Source organism: Dermochelys coriacea, chromosome 9 (assembly GCF_009764565.3).
Source record: "Dermochelys coriacea isolate rDerCor1 chromosome 9, rDerCor1.pri.v4, whole genome shotgun sequence".
In the NCBI taxonomy this organism is placed as follows: domain Eukaryota; kingdom Metazoa; phylum Chordata; order Testudines; family Dermochelyidae; genus Dermochelys; species Dermochelys coriacea.
In genome coordinates this window covers 56,737,591-56,756,040 of record NC_050076.1, presented here as the reverse complement: position 1 = coordinate 56,756,040, position 18,450 = coordinate 56,737,591, and the positions used below count along the sequence as shown (strand labels likewise).

The 18,450-nt window shown below is 51.6% G+C and overlaps 2 protein-coding genes across 8 annotated transcripts in view; one reads left to right on the top strand and one right to left on the bottom strand.

Moving 5' to 3' along the window:
• LOC119861508 (high density lipoprotein binding protein) overlaps positions 1-18,450 on the bottom strand; it is a 152,578-nt gene that overhangs the window by 48,853 nt on the left and 85,275 nt on the right. The gene's annotated exons all lie outside the window — the stretch shown is intronic.
• Positions 1-18,450, top strand: part of ANO7 (anoctamin 7) — a 28,024-nt gene that overhangs the window by 7,531 nt on the left and 2,043 nt on the right. Inside the window, exons 2-16 of one of the 2 annotated variants that reach the window (XM_043491603.1) lie at positions 1,973-2,083; positions 2,425-2,590; positions 5,184-5,274; positions 6,672-6,768; positions 8,614-8,757; positions 8,844-8,981; positions 9,206-9,304; positions 9,405-9,507; positions 10,529-10,963; positions 11,452-11,590; positions 13,357-13,411; positions 14,404-14,501; positions 15,867-16,078; positions 17,265-17,470; positions 18,196-18,338. In XM_043491603.1, the coding sequence (XP_043347538.1) occupies positions 1,973-2,083; positions 2,425-2,590; positions 5,184-5,274; positions 6,672-6,768; positions 8,614-8,757; positions 8,844-8,981; positions 9,206-9,304; positions 9,405-9,507; positions 10,529-10,963; positions 11,452-11,590; positions 13,357-13,411; positions 14,404-14,501; positions 15,867-16,078; positions 17,265-17,470; positions 18,196-18,338 (2,237 nt within the window). The remainder of the gene's footprint in view (positions 1-1,972; positions 2,084-2,424; positions 2,591-5,183; positions 5,275-6,671; positions 6,769-8,613; positions 8,758-8,843; positions 8,982-9,205; positions 9,305-9,404; positions 9,508-10,528; positions 10,964-11,451; positions 11,591-13,356; positions 13,412-14,403; positions 14,502-15,866; positions 16,079-17,264; positions 17,471-18,195; positions 18,339-18,450) is intronic. The other variant, XM_038416732.2, reaches the window with a different exon arrangement.

Below are 18,450 nucleotides of genomic sequence, written 5' to 3'. Positions count from 1 at the left end.
TCGGTCCCCAGCCTGTAGCAGTGCATGGGATTCTTCTTCCAAAGTGCAGAACTCTGCACTTGTCCTTGTTGAACCTCATCAGATTTCTTTTGGCCCAATCCTCCAATTTGTCACTCTGGACCCTATCCCTACCCTCCAGCATATCTATCTCTTCTCCCCACTTAGTGTCATCTGCGAATTTGCTGAGGGTGCAATTAATCCCATCATCCAGATCATTAATAAAGATGTTGAACAAAACCGGCCCTGGTGCACTCCGCTTGATACCGGCTGCCAACTAGACATCGAGCCATTGATCACTACCCGTTGAGCCCGACAATCTAGCCAGCTTTCTATACACCTTATAGTCCATTCATCCAATCCATACTTCTTTAACTTGCTGGCAAGAATACTGTGGGAGACCGTATCAAAAGCTTTGCTAAAGTCAAGATATATCACATCCACCTCTTTCCCCATATCCACAGAGCCAGTTATCTCATCATAGAAAGTAATCAGGTTGGTCAGGCATGACTTGCCCTTGGTGAATCCATGTTGACTTTTCCTGATCACCTTCCTCTCCAAGTACTTCAAAATGGATTCCTTGAGGACCTGCTCCATGATTTTTCCAGGGACTGAAGTGAGGCTGTAGTTCCCCGGGTTCTCTTTTTTAAATATGGGCACTATATTTGCCTTTTTCCAATCGTCCAGGATCTCCCCTGATCACCACAAATTTTCAAAAACAGTGGCTAATGGCTCTGCAATCACATCAGCCAACTCCCTCAGCACCCTTGGATGCATTGCATGGACTTTGTGAATGTCCAGCTTTTCTAAATAGTCCTTAACCTGTTCTTTCACCACTGAGGGCTGCTCACTTACTCCCCATACGGTGTTGCCCAGTGCAGCAGTCTGGGAGCTGCCCTTGTCTGTGAAGACTGAGGCAAAAAAGCATTGAGTACTTCAGCTTTTTCCACATCATCTGTCACTGTGTTGCCTCCCCCATTCGGTAAGGGTCCCACACTTTCCCTGACCACCTTTTTGTTGCTAACATATCTGAAGAAACCCTTCTTGTTACCCTTCACATTACTTTGCTAGATGCAACTCCAGTTGTGCCTTGGCCTTCCTGATTACAACCCTGCATGCTCTAGCAATATTTTTATACTCCTCCCTAGTCATCTGTCCAAATTTCCACTTTTTGTAAGCTTCCTTTTTGAGTTTAAGCTGACCAAAGATTTCACTGTTAAGCCAAGCTGGTCGCCTGCCATATTTGCTATTCTTTCTGTACTTCGGGATGGTTTGTTCCTGCGCCCTCCATAAGGCTTCTTTAAAATAAAGCCAGCTCTCCTGGACTCCTTGCCCCCTCATATTAGCCTCCCAGGGGATCCTGCCCATCAGTTCCCTAAGAGAGTCTGATTTTCTGAAGTCTAGGGCCCATATTTTGCCACTCTCCTTTTTTCAGAATCCTGAACTCAACCATCTCATGGTCACTGCTGCCCAAGTTGCCACCCACTTCTACTCCCCCTACCAATTTTTCCCTGTTGGTAAGCAGCAGGTCAAGAGGAGCATGGCTCCTAGTCGGTTCCTCCAGCACTTGTACCAGACAACTTTTCTCCTAAGTGTTCACTGGCAATTGAAGTTAAATAGATTTTAATACACGCAAAGTTTAAAGAGGCTGACTAAAAACCAACCCTTCTCTCTCTGTTTTCAGTGTCCGGGGAAGGGAATGTTAGAATGCCTATGAGAGTCAGGCTTGAAATTGGTGGCAAAAACCAACTTCTTGTACCTGAATTAATTTGAACTTGAGTCTCTTTCCACCCAAATTCTCCTTTTCCCTCTCGAAAGGGCTGAAGGGTGGTTGCTGGCTGAGAACCTTTGAGGCATAGGTCTCTATAGCGCAGTGCGGAGCATGGTGTCGGTGCTTAGAGAGAGATCATGGGGTTCTCGTTGTACCTTTCGTCAGTGTGACAGCCGTTAGTTACCACCTCTTTGCTTCCCCCAGCTGTATGAGATCCTGGCCACGACGCCATATGGCCACTTGAAGCAGGGGGAGATTGGGGTGGATCAGCTGCTGAGCAAGGATGTCTTTGCAGCTGCATTCCCCCTGCATGAGGTAAGTCAGGAGACAGTTTCTTTCCAGCACCAGTTCCCTTTTACCTCAGCCAGACTGGACTTCGGTCATGCCCTGATCTCCACCTCAGGGGGCAGCAGGGAGCCCTGGCCAAGACAGAGCACTTGCATGGCCTCTGCCCAGGAGGGGGCTGAGCTGTTCAAAAAGCTCCTTATTCAGCCTTTCTGAAAGAATGCAGAGGTAACTGGGGGTGGGGGAGCATGGCTGTGGGGAGCTGTCAAGCCCCTCTCCCCAGCCCAGCTAGTTGCTCTGCTCTGCTCTGCATGGGCAGCTGCAATGCTTTCACCAGCCTCAGTTGGAACCTCCCTGCTTCTCCCCTGCAGGGTCCCTTTGCGGTACCTGCTAACAGGCTGGCCCCTGAGAGCCTGACCGAGCGCCAGGTCCTCTTCCAGTACTGGGCGAGGTGGCGGAAATGGAACAGATACCAGCCACTGGATCACATTCGCAGGTACTTTGGAGAGAAGATCGCACTCTACTTTGCCTGGCTGGGTGAGTACAATGCTCTTTGGAGCCCTCCCAACAACCTGCCTTCATCCCTGGCCCCAGCCAGACCTATCAATACGCAGCCCTGGATCTCCTGCCCCATTCTCTTTAACCTCGAGCCTGCACCTCTGTCTCCGACCAATTCTGAGCTGTGATAGCTGTGTTCCTCATGCCCACTGGAAAAGGAACTGCAGCCTCACTGATCAGGAGATCAGACTGTCCAGTCTCTTAGAAATCAGGCTTGGTGAAGAATAATGCCTCCTGCAGCCATGCTGCATAAAGGGACGGGTTCTAGCCAGCAGTGGAAGGGCACTACCACCACCAGTATGCATTATTCTGCCCTGCTTCTTCAACCACCTCCTGTGTCACCCAGCTCTGCCCTAACCTAGTACCTTCTCCAGAAAGGGCTAATGCTTCCCTGGAGCATTGGCCTCCTTGTGTTCTGCTGAAGGGAATGCTGGGATCGGCGCAGAGAATATCAATTGCTTGTGTAAGCAGAGTGCTTTGCTTCACCAGTGCAGACCAAGGATGGGCTGTACTGTAGTAAGGAGCACCCTTTACATTGGGTGCATGGGTGTCATTGCCAGAGGAGCAGGGAGGCTCCTCCTCAGGTTGCTATTTTTCACTAATCATCCTTTTTTTGCCCCTTTCCTACTGTGGCTTGTTAGAAGTTAGATTAGGGTGTGTTTATTTACCTTGTACTGGGATTGTCTGCCGTGTCCCAGGCAAGAAAAGCTGTCCCTCTTGCACAGAGCAGCGGCCCAAAACCTCCCACGGCCAGAAGCCCTTCCTGTGGGATGCATTTGAAATGGACGTGGCTGATCAAGCAGGAGCAATGGATGCTTTGCTGGTCCCTGTCTCTGGTGGGGCTGAGTTTCAAGTCCTAGTCCTAATCTACAAAACACTCCATAGACCAGGACACTCATCCCTTGACCACAGCCCATCAAGAGAAGATGGGACAGACGTTCTCCATGATGGGATCCCAGCGGTGGCACTCCTGATTAGAGGAGCTCGTAGCTGGAGCCTAGATCTACATGCATGCCCCCGCTTTTCTCTGAGGCTTCCCCCAACACCATCCACTCCCACTGCCTGTCATTACGTTAATGTTACTTTGGTTTACTCTAGATAGCCATAAAATGTAATGATTTTTTTTTTTTGCTGTTATTGGGAGGGGAAAGGGGGGTTGAAGATTTCCCCCCCCCTTTCTCTTAATTTATCATTTAAAAATCGGAGGCTGTTATTGCAAATGTACAATTCATGTTTTGCAATCAGAATATTTAATAAAGTATCCCGTTCCGTTGCAAACACAATCTGTCAGTTTACGAGAGAGCTAGAGGGGAATGCCAAGCCAAACAGATAACCTTAGCTTTAGGATCCTGTATATTTGCAATATGAACTGGTGTCCAGTTTCTCAGTGTATATTTACATAACTGTTTAGGTTGTGAAGGCTAGGACTATAACAGGGTTTAAAAGAGAACTGGATAAATTCATGGAGGTTAAGTTCATTAATGGCTATTAGCCAGGATGGGCAAGGAATGGTGTCCCTAGCCTGTTTGTCAGAGGGTGGAGATGGACGGCAGGAGAGAGATCACTTGATCATTATCTGTTAGGTTCACTCCCTCTGGGGCACCTGGCATTGGCCACTGTTGGTAGACAGGATACTGGGCTGGATGGACCTTTGGTCTGACCCAGTATGGCCATTCTTATGTTCTGTCGCTGAGGAGAGGAAGGAGAAGGTGCAATAGGAAGGGAGGGAAGGAATACAAGAAGAAAAAGGAGAGAGAAATAGACAAAATTAATTTAAAAATAGGTCTAGAAGGGGGAGAAAAAAAGTTGAGGCCTCCTTCGTTTGAGTGTTGCCAGTTGGCATTTAGACGCCATGGTGATAACATCTGAACCAGATCAAAGGTTTCAGCCGTTCTCAGCCAGAAACGTGGGGCTCACAACAAGAGAACAGGAGAGTGTAGTCCACCCTCTCCCACCAAGAAAGGGAATCTGGGCCTCTTGGGGGGCTGGGCGTATGGCCAAAGAACGTAATTGCTGGCAAGCATAAGACTCCACCCTGCCTCCAGACTTGATTAACATGGTTCATTGTCCTTGTGCATTAAACACGAAGGTGGGGTTCCCACTGCCACTTGGCACTGAGTAAGCTCTGCTCCGTGGGAACAGAACTGAGTCAGCACTGAATGGCTTTGAAAGTCCTGCTCTATGGCCCTTATCAAACCCAGCCTCTCTGGAGGTCACGTCTCAGGGTGACAACACAGCCAGCAGGAGGCTCTTGAAGTCAATGCCAGGGTGGGATAACCCTTAACTTCCCCTTTCACCCGCATGTAGACAGGAGGAAGCCACCACTCCTCAAATGACCTCTGAGAACGTGTGGTGCAGAACATGGTAGGAACCCTCCTTTACAATGGCTGGCAGGGGACTCTCCTTCAGCTGCTGGGATGCAATGCCTTGCTTTGCAGTTGGTTTCACTTGGAATGTGGGGCTCCGAATTGGGCTCTGCTGCTGCAATGAAGGTGCAGGTTGGCTACAGGTCCTGTGTTTGCAATGAGACTTCCACTCTGAGGGACTGGCCTTCTCTCCTCCTTCTCTTTAGGTTTCTATGCTGGCTGGCTCTTGCCTGCTGCAGTTGTGGGGTCACTGGTTTTCATCGCAGGCATATTTCTGATGCTGAGCGACATACCTGCGTAAGTGCCAACCTCTCTCCCCTTTCTGTCCCTACCTGTCTCCAGCCTGGAGGATGTGGGGGAAGCCCCAGGGAGGCTGGAAGTCAGCAATTCCTGGCTGCCTCCTCTGAGGTCAGTCCACTAGGCCATATTACCCTCAACTCGCACGCTGACTGTCGAGCAAACCTGGCTTCTCACAGGCTTCTGAACAAAACTCCTGGTGAACAACCCAACTTCGAGGGGGTCAAAGTCCCCTAAACACCCTACAGGGAAATGTCACCCAGGTCTTCACAGCATGTGGCCACCCGCTCCTCCCAGCACTGTGGGTCTGCTGTCTGGCCCAGGTTCCAACATGGCAGGGCAATGGCTAAACTCTAACTAGAGGAAACTGTTGGGGGGAAACTCCATGAGGTGTTTCTGTCCAGGCCAAGGTGGGGCAGAAAAGGGCCAGTGCTCTGTGCTGCCATGTGAGCATCCCAGCTTTGATTCCGAGTGCCGCACTATCACCTGGGGACCTGCAGGAGGAAAGTGCTCAGCAGCTTTGCTCCCCCAGAACCCTCTGATTGGTTTAAGGAGCAGTGTTTATGGGATCTCATGGCATCCTGGCTAGTCCCTCATCACTGGAAAGAATGCGGAAAAGGACCTAGGGGTGACAGTGGACGAGAAGCTGGATATGAGTCAGCAGTGTGCCCTTGTTGCCAAGAAGGCCAATGGCATTTTGGGATGTATAAGTAGGGGCATAGCGAGCAGATCGAGGGACGTGATCGTTCCCCTCTATTCGACACTGGTGAGGCCTCATCTGGAGTACTGTGTCCAGTTTTGGGCCCCACACTACAGGAAGGATGTGGATAAATTGGAAAGAGTACAGCGAAGGGCAACAAAAATGATTAGGGGTCTAGAGCACATGACTTATGAGGAGAGGCTGAGGGAGCTGGGATTGTTTAGTCTGCAGAAGAGAAGAATGAGGGGGGACTTGATAGCTGCTTTCAACTACCTGAAAGGGGGTTTCAAAGAGGATGGCTCTAGACTGTTCTCAATGGTAGCAGATGACAGAACGAGGAGTAATGGTCTCAAGTTGCAATGGGGGAGGTTTAGATTGGATATTAGGAAAAACTTTTTCACTAAGAGGGTGGTGAAACACTGGAATGCGTTACCTAGGGAGGTGGTAGAATCTCCTTCCTTAGAGGTTTTTAAGGTCAGGCTTGACAAAGCCCTGGCTAGGATGATTTAACTGGGACTTGGTCCTGCTTTGAGCAGGGGGTTGGACTAGATGACCTTCTGGGGTCCCTTCCAACCCTGATATTCTATGATTCTATGATTCTATGAATGAGGCCTCAAGAGGTGTGAAAGGGTGGCCTCCAGCAGAGAATGTACCATGGTCCTGATTTCTTTCTTTGTCTGCCTCCCCGCTACCCCAGGCAAGAGATCTGTGACAGCGAGGATCAGTACCAGATGTGCCCGCTGTGCAAGGAGTGCCCACACTGGCAGCTTTCCAGCATCTGCAGCATGTTCAAGGTGAGGTTTGTGGCTCCCAGTGGTTAATTTCTAGAGTGGAAGGCCAGGAAGAAAGAATATCCTGCAGTCTGCCTGTAGATGGTGCTTGCTAGAGTGCCCAGGTGTGCACAGCTCTCTCACCTCTGCGCCAGGGCCTGGCTGAGCTGGGAGGTGCTGTGTTTATGCACTGGGAGGGGCAATAACCAGGCTGTTTGCACAAGCACAATGAACTGGGATTTGCTCTCTGCCTTTTCATCTTAATGACACTAGAGGAGACATCTCGGGGGACATGCTCCTGTGTGAGAGGAGAGAGCACCAGGACTCACCTCCCCCAGGACCTCTCCTCACCCCTTCCCATCAGCAGTGTTGGACCCTTCCCCTCTTTCTAGTCTCCCTCCTCCCAGCCATGCATATTCGCTGGCATCCCACCTCCCCAAATCATCCCTCTCCAGCTCTTCCTCCCCCTTTTTCACCTTCTCTTCTCCCTTGCATCCCCTCCCTGGTCTATTCCTCCCCAGGTCCGCTGCCTCTTTCTTGGCTTCCCCCTGCTATCCCTCCTTGTTCCCTCCCCTGCATTCCCTGTCTGATTCCCTCCCACCTCTCCTCTCCCTGTGTGTACAAGGCCTCTCCTTTCTGGTACTGGAGCAGGTCATGCTGCAGAGATGAGAAGAGGGTCTGTTTCACTTTGCTGCTTGCACATGGAGTGGAGCAGCAGAGACAGATCTCGGGGACAGCTTCTCCTCAGGTGCTGCTCCAGTGTGTGTGTGGAAAGCACTGCAGAGCATGGAAGAGGCTTTGTGAAGCTTGAACTGGCTATGCAGATTCACACTATTGCATGGACGTTTCTTGCCTCAGGACGTAGATCTGCTCTGCACAGCAAGCCTCTGCTGCGCTGGGTAGTCGCAAGATCCTATGCTTAAGGGATTATGTTGTTGGGCTAATCTGACTCCTCCCTCTGTAAACTACATAATGGACCAGTCCCCCCAGCTGATGTAAATTGGCGTGGCTCCATTGACTTCAGTTTTGGTCCAGACTTGCACCAGCTGGGGATTTGGCCTATTGGCTCCAAGTGGAGCTAGGGCTGATTTACACCACCTGGGGATCTGGTCCAACACTCTTTCTCTCGCCAGCAGGAGCGTTTGATAGTGCTGAGGTAAGGTTCCTTCGTGGAGCTCCTTGTGGCTCCAGCCTCTTCCCAGCAAATCCAGAGAGAATAAGGAAAGACTCTCCCTTGGTGCCTGTCTGGAGCTGAGGCCCCCTCCCTGTGCAGGGAGAGATGAATGCTCAGAGTGGGAGGGGTCCTGCTCTGAGCCTGGGGATGAAGCCTGTATGGGGCCCCAAGCTGTGAACTGCTCCCAGCACATCCCAAAGCCATACCCTGATGTCACCTTCTCAGCACAGCACAGGCAGCTCTGGTTGATCAGATACACAGGAATCCCGGTCCCTGTCTACCCTGCCCCTATGCCTCTGTTCCTGCATACCACGACTTGTATTTTGGAGCAGCCTGGGTCTGGTACTGGCAACAGGTGGGCAAATCAGCTGTGCACTGTGCTGCCACTCATCAGTGACTCCCTGCTGCCTCAGGAGCGCTCCGGTGTGGGTCCAGGGACTCAGACTGATCCAGCACTCTGATTCTTGTAGATGATCAGTTCCAGTGCTGCTTTGTCTCTTACTGAAACCCCTATGCTTCCCCTGGGGAACCTCCCTGTCTGTCCCAGAGAGAAACTTATTCTCTCTCTCCTGCCCTCACCCCCTTCACACACCCAATAAGTTAGCACTCTGCTGCTCTCAGGATCCATCCTAGCATCCCTTTCCTCCTGCAGGTCCCGTGAGTGTTCCTTTCACTCTCCCTGTTTTGCTCCATAGGCAGGTCGCCTCTTCGACCATGGTGGGACCATCTTCTTTAGCATTTTCATGTCCCTGTGGGCGGTGACATTCCTGGAGTACTGGAAGCGGATGAACGCCACCCTGGCGCACCGGTGGGACTGTTCCGACTTCGAGGACATTGAGGTACAGGCCTGGCCCTCTGTCACACACCTGAACTCCCAAGGCCGTACAAAGCCAAATCAAGGCAATGCCTTTTCCCACTGTCCTAGGAGCGGCCGCGACCCCAGTTCACTGCCATGGCTCCTATGACAATGGAGAACCCAATTACCGGAGCAGAGGAGCCATATTTTCCCAAGCAGAACCGCGTAAAACGGGTCATGGCTGGACTGATGATCATCATCATGATGGTAAGGGCACTGCAGGCCCCTGCCCTGTGCCTGGCTTTCAAGGTCTTTCATGGGGTCTGCAGCTCCTGGCATGACTGCCTCCTCTCTGCATGCTGATTGCCTCTTACTGCCTGCATGGCTCTCCCATAGCTGCCAGTGCCCCCAGAGATCAGAGCAAGCCCAGCTCCGCCAAACACACTGTAGTTCCTGATGGCAAGTTGATGGCCACTGGGTTGTGTTTGCAGATTGCTGTGGTTGTGATGTTCCTGATCTCCATTATCCTGTACCGGGCGATCATCAGCATCCTTGTGTCAAGATCCGGGAACTTCCTCTTTGTGGCATCGGTAAGAGGTAGATGCAGCCAGCTCTGCCCTGGGGTTTAATGGGCTTGAGTAAGTCCCGGGGGATGTTCTGGTTCATTCCCTCTGCTCTCCTCTTTTCTAGGCATCTCGTATTGCCAGCCTCACGGGCTCAGTGGTGAATCTAATCTTCATCCTCATCCTTTCTAAAATTTACATTGCACTGGCCCATTTCCTTACCAAGTGGGGTAAGTGGTGGAAGGGAAATTGCACAGTCTTCAACTGTGGTTCCCTGGGACAGTTCCTGACAAACCTGGCTCCCCATTCCTTTGCAACTTGTACATTGCAATCACATTCATCTGCACAAAGTAAGCGTGAAACACTGCCATCCGATTTGAGAGGGAATCACACCCACTCACACAGGAGGGGAGAATCTGATCCATTGTCTTCAGTTGGATTCTTACACAATTAAGCAGGGGCTGCTAAAAGAAATTGGATTTAGGTGCACAAGGGAAAAGGCGGAAAGACAAGGATCCAGACAGATCAGGAACTGAGAAAGGTGGAAAGGCTCAAATCAAAGTAGAGAGGTACCAAGGCAGGGAATGAGTGCAGGTGTTTGGTGTAGGGTCACAAGGTTGCCACCTTTCCCAGTTTTCCTGGGCGCTGTCTTAGGTCCTGCAAGCTAGATAGTGTGACACAAGGAAGGAATTTGTCTCATAGGGCAAAACATCAAAATGCAGGAGTCCTGTAGTCAGGTGTCCAATGGCTTTCTGCAGGTGCAGGGCTGATGCCGGGGGAAAGCAGTGTGTGTGTGTGTGTGTGTGTGTGGAGGGATGTTGGAAATAATTAGAGGGCTGAATTCTTTTAACAATCTTTTTGATTAACATTTTCATTTTGATTGAAATTTTCTTTCTTTGGCTTGGGTGGAAAACCAAAAGCTTTGGTTTTCATTTAATCAATAAACTGAAATTTAGTGACAGTTGCTGTATATTTTCTGCCAAAAATTTCTAACTTGCATGAAATAAAAATGTTTTTGTTAATTTTTTTGCAGAAATATACAGCAATTTTTTTGACCAGCTCTAGAAATAATATTAAAGGATAAGATCTTTATTAGCCTGTTTAAAAAGAAAAAATAATTCTAATGAATTTGCTAGTAGCTAGTTTATATGTACAGTACAACATTATTGCCCTCAGCTAGACAGAATCAGAACTGTACAAGTGTGTGTCATAGGCCCTTTACTGCTAACTGCTAATTGAGATTCTCCATAGGGTCAAGAAGCAGGGCCATGGGCTTGTGCACAAGAGGAACTGGGTTCTATCCTGGCTGTCGCTATGACATTCTGCATGGTCGTACCATGCAACATAACACCCGCGAAATCCTAGGTGACCATGCAGTTGTTGGGAGTTTTAAAAATACAGACATCTTAAAGATCAAACAAAAAAGCCTCCTAAACAACACACAGTCATCCAGGTTCTTCTGTTACGGATGCTGTTGCCATGGTTACTGGGTGACAGGAGTAAGTGCTGGTAGTCTCCTTGAGTGTTGCCGCAGGGCAGAGCTGATGCTGTCTGTGTGTGTTGCTCTGCCACAGAGATGCACCGGACTCAGACGAAGTACGAAGATGCTTTCACCTTCAAAGTGTTTGTCTTCCAGTTTGTCAATTTCTATTCTTCTCCAATCTACATTGCGTTCTTCAAGGGCAGGTAAGGCATCTCCAGGGGAGGGCAGCTCTCACCTCCCCCACCCATCCCCCAGCTCTAGTCCCCTCCTCCAAATGTAATCCCATCTCAGTTGGTGGCTGGAGTTCCTGCGGCTGGCCCAGAGGTAAGCGGCTTGGGGACCTGGTGATGTGCATTACCTGTGGATAGCCCTAGAGCAGTGGTTCTCAAACTGTGGTCCGCGGACCATCAGTGATCCACGAGCTTCATTCAAGTGGTCTACGGATAGTTCCCTCTGGTGTGGGGCTGCACAAGAGAGAATGAAGGGCCACTCACTAATTAGTGGAGCTGCGCAGGCATGGCTCCACTAATTAGGTGCCTGGACCCTGGAGAAGACACACATGTAAGGTGAGGTGGTGGCCTTGGGGGGAATGGGGGTAGGTGGGAGCGGGCAGTGGGGTGAGAAGAGGGGGTGGGGGGAATTTTGGACATGCAGGGCTGCGGCAGCCAGAGAAAGAGGTGACTTTCTCCAGCTCCAGGGCTGCGGCTGCCAGGGAGAGACCTCTCCTCCTTCCCAGCCTCAGCTCTGTGGTGGGGTAGAGACCCCTTCCCAGCCCCAGCTCTGGGACTGCCATGGCGGGAGAGAGAGGGCACATTCTTCACATTAGAAAGGTAAGACTACTGATATTAGTTGTGTGCTTTTATTTGTAGAACAAAAAAAGTTAATTATTATTGTTTAACATAGCACTTTTATCCAAAGCGCTTTACAGTAGTTAGCTAACGATACAAACAACATTTGGAAAGATCATTAAATGGTCCATCAAGACCCTCAGCAATTTTCAAGTGGTATGTGGTGGAAAAAAAAGTTTGAGAACCACTGAGAGAGAGAGACAGGGAAGCTGCAGCACTGCTGCCATCTAGAGGCAATGAGCAGCATGCGAGGGAACGTGGGGGTTCCCAGCACTATTCTAATGTGGGAAGGAGCAACTAGAAACCCCCCTTGTGCCTATGTAGCTCTAAAACAGCCCTGTATCCATCCAGGCATGCAGTGAGCATGTCAGAGAGCTATATGACTTTTTCAAAAGGAACAGGAGTACTTGTGGCACCTTAGAGACTAACAAATTTATTTAAGCATAAGCTTTTGTGGGCTAAAACCCACTTCATCGGATGCATGCAGTGGGAAATACAGTAAGAAGATAGATATACACAGAGAACATGACACAATGGCTGTTATCATACACACTATAACAAGAGCGATCAGTTAAGGTGAGCTATAATACGGCTGCTACTCAGAAACATGGCCTTTTCAGTGTATGATCCCATGGCACACGCAGCCAGTTGTTCAGACTGTTGAGGGACTGGGGCTGGGGGTCCTGTATAAGAGGGGTCTCTATGGGAACAGGGCAGCTCAGTTTGGGAAGCACATGCCCGTGGGGAAGCCCCACCAAAGCGTAGAGCTGAGATTCCTTGGGCAACTCGGGACTTCTGCTCCCTGGTGGTGACGAAGGTGCTTGCGTGCAGAGCTTGTATTCTGAAAGGAAGACAGACTCTTGCTGTGTTGCATGGGGAAGGTCTGCTGTATCAGCAACTGGCAGACCCTGTTGCAAGGCCCCAACCGCCATTATTTTATATAGAGACCCCCCGCTGAGATCATGGCCCCATTGTGTTGCTGGGTGCTGCACGTGCAGTGAGACCCAGACCTGAGGAGCATAAAACTGAAACAGACAGTGGGTGGGAGAGGGAACAGGCACAGGTGAGTGACATGACCTTTGCAGGTCTCCCAGCATGGCAGTGACAAATCTGGGGATGGCACGCAGGGCTGGAGTCCCAGCCTGGGCCTGATCCAGGACCATGCTGCTCCCCAGAACGGATAGAAACAGGGGATCTGAAGCAGAGGGGTAAGCAGGGGAGTGTTGGGGGTAATTTCAGCCAGCAATGTTTTGCTTCATATGCCTCTCATATGTGGACAAAATTAAATTAACATGAGCAACAGGTCCGCGGGTGCCCTTTGATGATCTCCTTTCAGACAGTCAGGCACCGTTGCATTGTGTCCCTCGTTTCCCCTCTGTTGGGAAGAACAGGGCACAGGATGAGTGAGAAATTCCTGACATACATGCTTCCATCACGGGATGTTCCTGGCAGGCTGGGCTGGCCTCCGTGCACATCCATAAGGTATCATCAGCGCTGGCTTCAGATGTGGGCTGAGGGAGATGATGATGAAGTAGATCTGACCTTGTCCCATTCAATCCAGCAGGACTGGCTGAGCAGCATCCTCAGCCTCCCAATGGACAAGGGTGACTGGGGTGTGGGAGCAGGGCACGGTGTACGACAGCACCACATCCCGAGTAGCCTCAGGAGGAATAAGAGATTGATGGGGGAGGGAGCAAGGGGTTCAGCTGTGGATTTATTGCTCTCTCTTGCCATCCTGGATTTCCCAGGTTTGTAGGCTATCCAGGGCACTACAAGACCATGCTTGGGATTCGCAACGAGGACGTGAGTATCTGCTGATAAAGGTTGAGAACACAGGAAGGGCCATGCTGGGTCAGACCAATGGTCCCTTTGGTCTAGGGCCTGACACTGGCCAGTGCCATGTGCTTCAGAGGGAGTGAACAGAACAGGGCAATTAGCGAGTGTCCATCCCCCTTCATCCAGTAGCAGTGTCTGGCAGTCGGAGGTTTAGGGACACCAGAGCATGGGGTTAAAAGGAGGTGGGGGTCTCAGGTGAGGGACAGTGTGAGGTAACCTGCCAAACAGAATGGGGACCCTTTGCTGGGGTAGCAGGAAACGCCCCAGCCGCTGCCCAGCTCTGTGCACAGGGAAAGGCTCCACAGCTCTCAGGACAGCCCTGGCCAGAAGAGGAGGGAGGCCATGGCCAGCTTCAGTGCCAGTGTAGTGGGCTCCCAGCCTGCCCCGCACTGCCCCCACCTCAAGCTTGCTCGCTGCCTCTGAGGCCTCTGTCAGGAACTATACACAGACTCCTCTCAGAGTGCGGAGGGCCCAGGCAGGATGTGGGCATAGCGCAGAGAGGAGCAGTGGCATGCCTGGGGAATCCCCGTCTCTGCCCATCCCCCCAGGACCAAAGAGAAGTGGGGGTGGTCAGACTCCACCCCTGCCCCAGGCACCTCAGGAGCCCCCCACTGCCCGTCTGCCCAAAGACTAGTGGCAGCAACTGGGGCCCCTCATTCCTGGCTCACTGTTCCCAGCAGTTGACCCCTGGGGCTACCCTGAGGGTTGGGAATGGCAGCCGGGGGCTTGGTGCTGCAGGCTGCCTCCTCCCCAGGCTCCACTGACTCCAGGACGTGGTGATGGTGCTGGGGGTCGCAGTGCACTGGCCTGCTATGCTGTGTTAGGGCAGCGTGTGTGGCTCAGGAGTAGCCTTTCCTGTGGGTGGTGGAACCTAAAGGGGCCCCCCACCCCCGCCCGATCCTTCTGAGCTTGAGGGGAACATGCAGCAAAGCTGATGTGCCTGTGTCCTTCCCACCCAGTGTGGGGCTGGAGGCTGTCTCATTGAACTCGCCCAGGAGCTGCTGGTCATTATGGTGGGAAAGCAAGTCATTAACAATGTGCAGGAAATAGTCATCCCGTAAGTACTGAGTGTGCTACCAGGGGGGCGGCAGGGAGCAGGGGAAGGGGGGAGTTGGTCTGACTTCTGGCAAACCATTGTATCAAAGGGAGCTGCTGCCCAAGCTCTATAACAGGGATCTATGGGGGAGCAGGTGGGGATGTCTCCATGCAGGGGCACTGTGATAGATTCGGAACGAGGGGAGAGCTCAGTCAGTGTGAAGGCACCTGTGTGTGTGGCCCCATCTGCTTGGCTTGTGCTTGGCAGGTGGCTGCATCACCTACCCCAAGTGGTCTGACGGCTATGGTTTGACCTACGGGCCCCAGCTCAGACAGGACCAGTGCCCAGATGTGCCAGGGCTTGTCATCACAGCCCTCTCCTCCCACTAGTGAAGGAAGAGGGGAAAGTTACAGGTTGTGATTGCTGGTAGGCGTTTGGGCTGACAGATGGACACTGAGGATGGGGGACCCACAGCCCACCTGGACCAGTCAAAGCAGAACAAAGTTGTTTTGCAATAGGTCTCATGGCAAGTTAGCCGTGTGCATTATGGAGCCTCTGGCTTCCCACTGCCACTGCCCTGCCTCCTGTCCGCAAGCTCTGTCTGTCCACGGATTCTCTAGCATGAGCTCCTGCCAGAGGAGGTGTTGCGGGAAGCATATCAGGCCAGGAATGCTGGAGCTGGGAGGACTTTTCATGGCCCTTTTCTGGAATCATAGAATATCTGGATTGGAAGGGACCTCAGGAGGTCATCTAGTTTAACCCCCTGGAGTAATGTCCAAGCTCAGCTCAGCCGAGTCTCTCCACGTTTGTCCTCTGTCATTCCCAGGGCAAAGGCATCTCTGACAATGATCCCCAGGTGCCGGACCATGGGCTGCTGGGCATCCATTAGAGCAGTGCTTCTCAAACTATCTGATGTGGGGGACTGGCATCTTTTTTTTTTTTCCAATGTGTACGCAGACTGGCAGCTGATGGCTCGCGGACCGGAAGCAGTCCGCGGACCACCACTTTGAGTAGCACTGCATTAGAGCAGTGTTTCACTGGGACCTCGCCCCACAATTTGACACAGACAGGGGACTTAAAACCACCTTTGCTCCCACCCTACTCTGATGCCAAGCCTAGCCCAGCTGGTCTAGAGAGTCTGGCCCTGTTTATAACAGAGAAGCAAAGACCCTCCCCCCACTCCCCGGATTCCTGGCTGGGACTAGGGCTGGGTCAGGCCGTATTGGCAGCACTGCCAAAGGTCCCTCTGATGCCAGCTGCCTGAAAATGCCAGGGCAACTTGAAGAGCCAGCATAGCCTATCAGGCCAGTAAGAGTGAGACTGGCCACTGCAGTGTCTGCTAGGACATCACCCTTCCTGTGACCGCTCCTTTCTCTGCTCCCCCAGGAAGCTGAAAGGCTGGTGGCAAAGGTACAAGCTCCACTCCCGAAAGAGGAAAAGCAAGGCAGCCCAATTGGGCCTGGTGCAGCAGGCACCCTGGGAGAGCAACTACGAGCTCCTGGTCTGTGAGGGGCTGTTTGACGAGTACCTGGAAATGGGTAGGAACCAAAGGCCAAGTCTGCCACCTTGGGAGACCACTAGCAAAGTGTCCTGGCCAGGTTGGGTCACTTGATCACTGACCGCACCAGGAGAAGAGGCTGGAGGTCAGAGACTTCCTCAAGGGAGGAAACTTTTGTCAATAGTGTTGATGGCGTGTGCGTCAATCACTTATCCCACTGATGTGCCCTCTGGTGCCTGCTAGTGGTGATGGTTTGGGAAGCAGTGCTTTCTCTAGCATGTTCACTTGAGTGAAGCCCTAGAGAGAGAGTGAACTCGACTGCCTAGCCTTGGTGTTGAATATTCTGTGCTCTGGGATTGCAATCAAAGGTCCAAGGAAACCCTCCATTAGAGGTAGTAGCCTTGTGAAACTGACTCCAGAGACACAACTCTGCCTCCTGGAAGGGAAATTGGAGCCCAGGCAGAGAATTTTTCCTCTTTCTCCAGCAGAAATTGGGTTATGCAGCAGGTTCTATTGCCCCGTCTCACCCTGGCCAAACAGCCCTGCTGGGTCTGGCTTGATATACAGAATATCCCACAGGAAGCCTCCATCTCAGGCTTGGTTACCCAAGGCTCCAGCCCAATCTGTTCCACATCCCAGCTTCCTCTGCTTGAAGGCTCCTCTCACCTCCCTGCTCTCAGCTTCCTTATGGAGCCAGTCACAGCAGTGAGTCAGCACTAGCTCTCTGAACCGTTTGCTCAGCCATGGCTGCACTATGGATGCTGCCAGCCCAGGTGTGTCAGTTGGGTGCCTAGGGGTGATGGCTGACAGAGCTGTGCCAGCAGAAGCCCACATAGATGTAGCTATACCAGCACAGCAGTGCTTTTACCAGTCTAGCTTGTTTGGCTCATGGGCGGAGGTTTCACTATCCTGGTACCCCCAGGTCTAGTTGCATTCATGCCAGGAGCGTCTGGCCGGTACACCATACAGGCATCCCTATACTAGTAAAGCATGCCTCATGGCCTACCAGGGTCTGTCAGGTGATGCTGGCAGCCTATTACAGATGGAAAGCAGAGACAGTACATCTCCAGAAACAAATCAAACAGGGGCCCACAGAGATCTTTGGATTGCAACATATTCCCCGGGTACTCCCTGTACTCATCCTTCGGAAACCAGAGACAGTGGGGAGGGGAAGGGGGACCAGAGAGGCCACGATCACTGCTGAACACAGCTCACACAAGCCATCCTCTGCTCCCCTTGCCCACTGTGAATGTAAGCTCTGATGATTCTTTCCTTCTGCACAACAGTCCTGCAATTTGGATTCATCACCATCTTTGTGGCAGCTTGTCCTCTGGCGCCCCTTTTCGCTTTGCTCAACAACTGGGTGGAGATCCGCCTTGATGCACAGAAGTTTGTCTGCGAGTACCGTCGTCCTGTGGCCGAGCGGGCCCAGAGCATTGGCATCTGGTTTTATATCCTGGAGGTCATCACCCACTTGGCTGTCATCAGTAACGTGAGTAGTGCTGGGCAGTGAGGGAGAGGGAGAAGCCAGCTCCCAGCATTCAGACGCTGCCAGCCACGTTGCTGACACTTGGTTAATATAATCATGTAGCATCGTGGTCTCGTTTGGAGTTTGAAGGCAGCCACTGTGCAGATAGGTATCAGGGACAGGGGACTGAAAGCCAGAACTAAAGAGAATGTTACTGAAATTTCACTTGGCAAATGCAATCTGTAGACACGATATAGTAACTGGACACAGAGCTGTCGTATGTGACAGAACCACACTCAGATTCAAGGACTGTTGCAGCTCGGGCCTCTGGCTCAGTAACCCCTTGCTACTATTGGAGCAGCATTGCCTGACACAGCCTGCTCTGACGGGCTCCTCATCTCTGCAGCTTAATTCCCAAGCATGACAGTCCTGGTTTTCAATGACCAGTGAGAGCTATGCAGTATTGAAGGGTGTGTTTGCATTTGAGGAATAAATGCTTGCAGCTATAATTGCTAGTGAGCAGTAACCTGCAGGGATGGCAAGCCTCAATCCAAACTTTCACTGGGGACTTGCCTCAATAGGAAGTGCAGGGTCAGAGTTCGGGTGGGAGAGACGGTCCAGCAAACTGGGAGAGAGTCACACAAGGCTTCAGAGTAACAATGCTTAGCCTGAGGCTCAAGCAGGTATGCGGACATCTGTAATGTGGTAGGAACCTGGCTGTAGCACTAGTGTTTTCCTTCTTATTTCAGGCTTTCCTGATTGCCTTCACTTCAGACTTCTTGCCCCGTCTGTATTATCAATACACCCGCGCCAGTGATCTGCAGGGCTATGTTAACTTCACCCTGGCGTACGCTCCAAAGCACTTTGCCTCGCAGCACAATGTCACGTGCAGGTAGGAGTCCCAGCTCAGCTGCCTGGGGGGGCCTCAGGACAAAGCTCCTTCCCATTTTCCATTTGAATTGCAACCTCTGATTTTTCCTAGTGTTTTTCTCTTCAGGACAGTC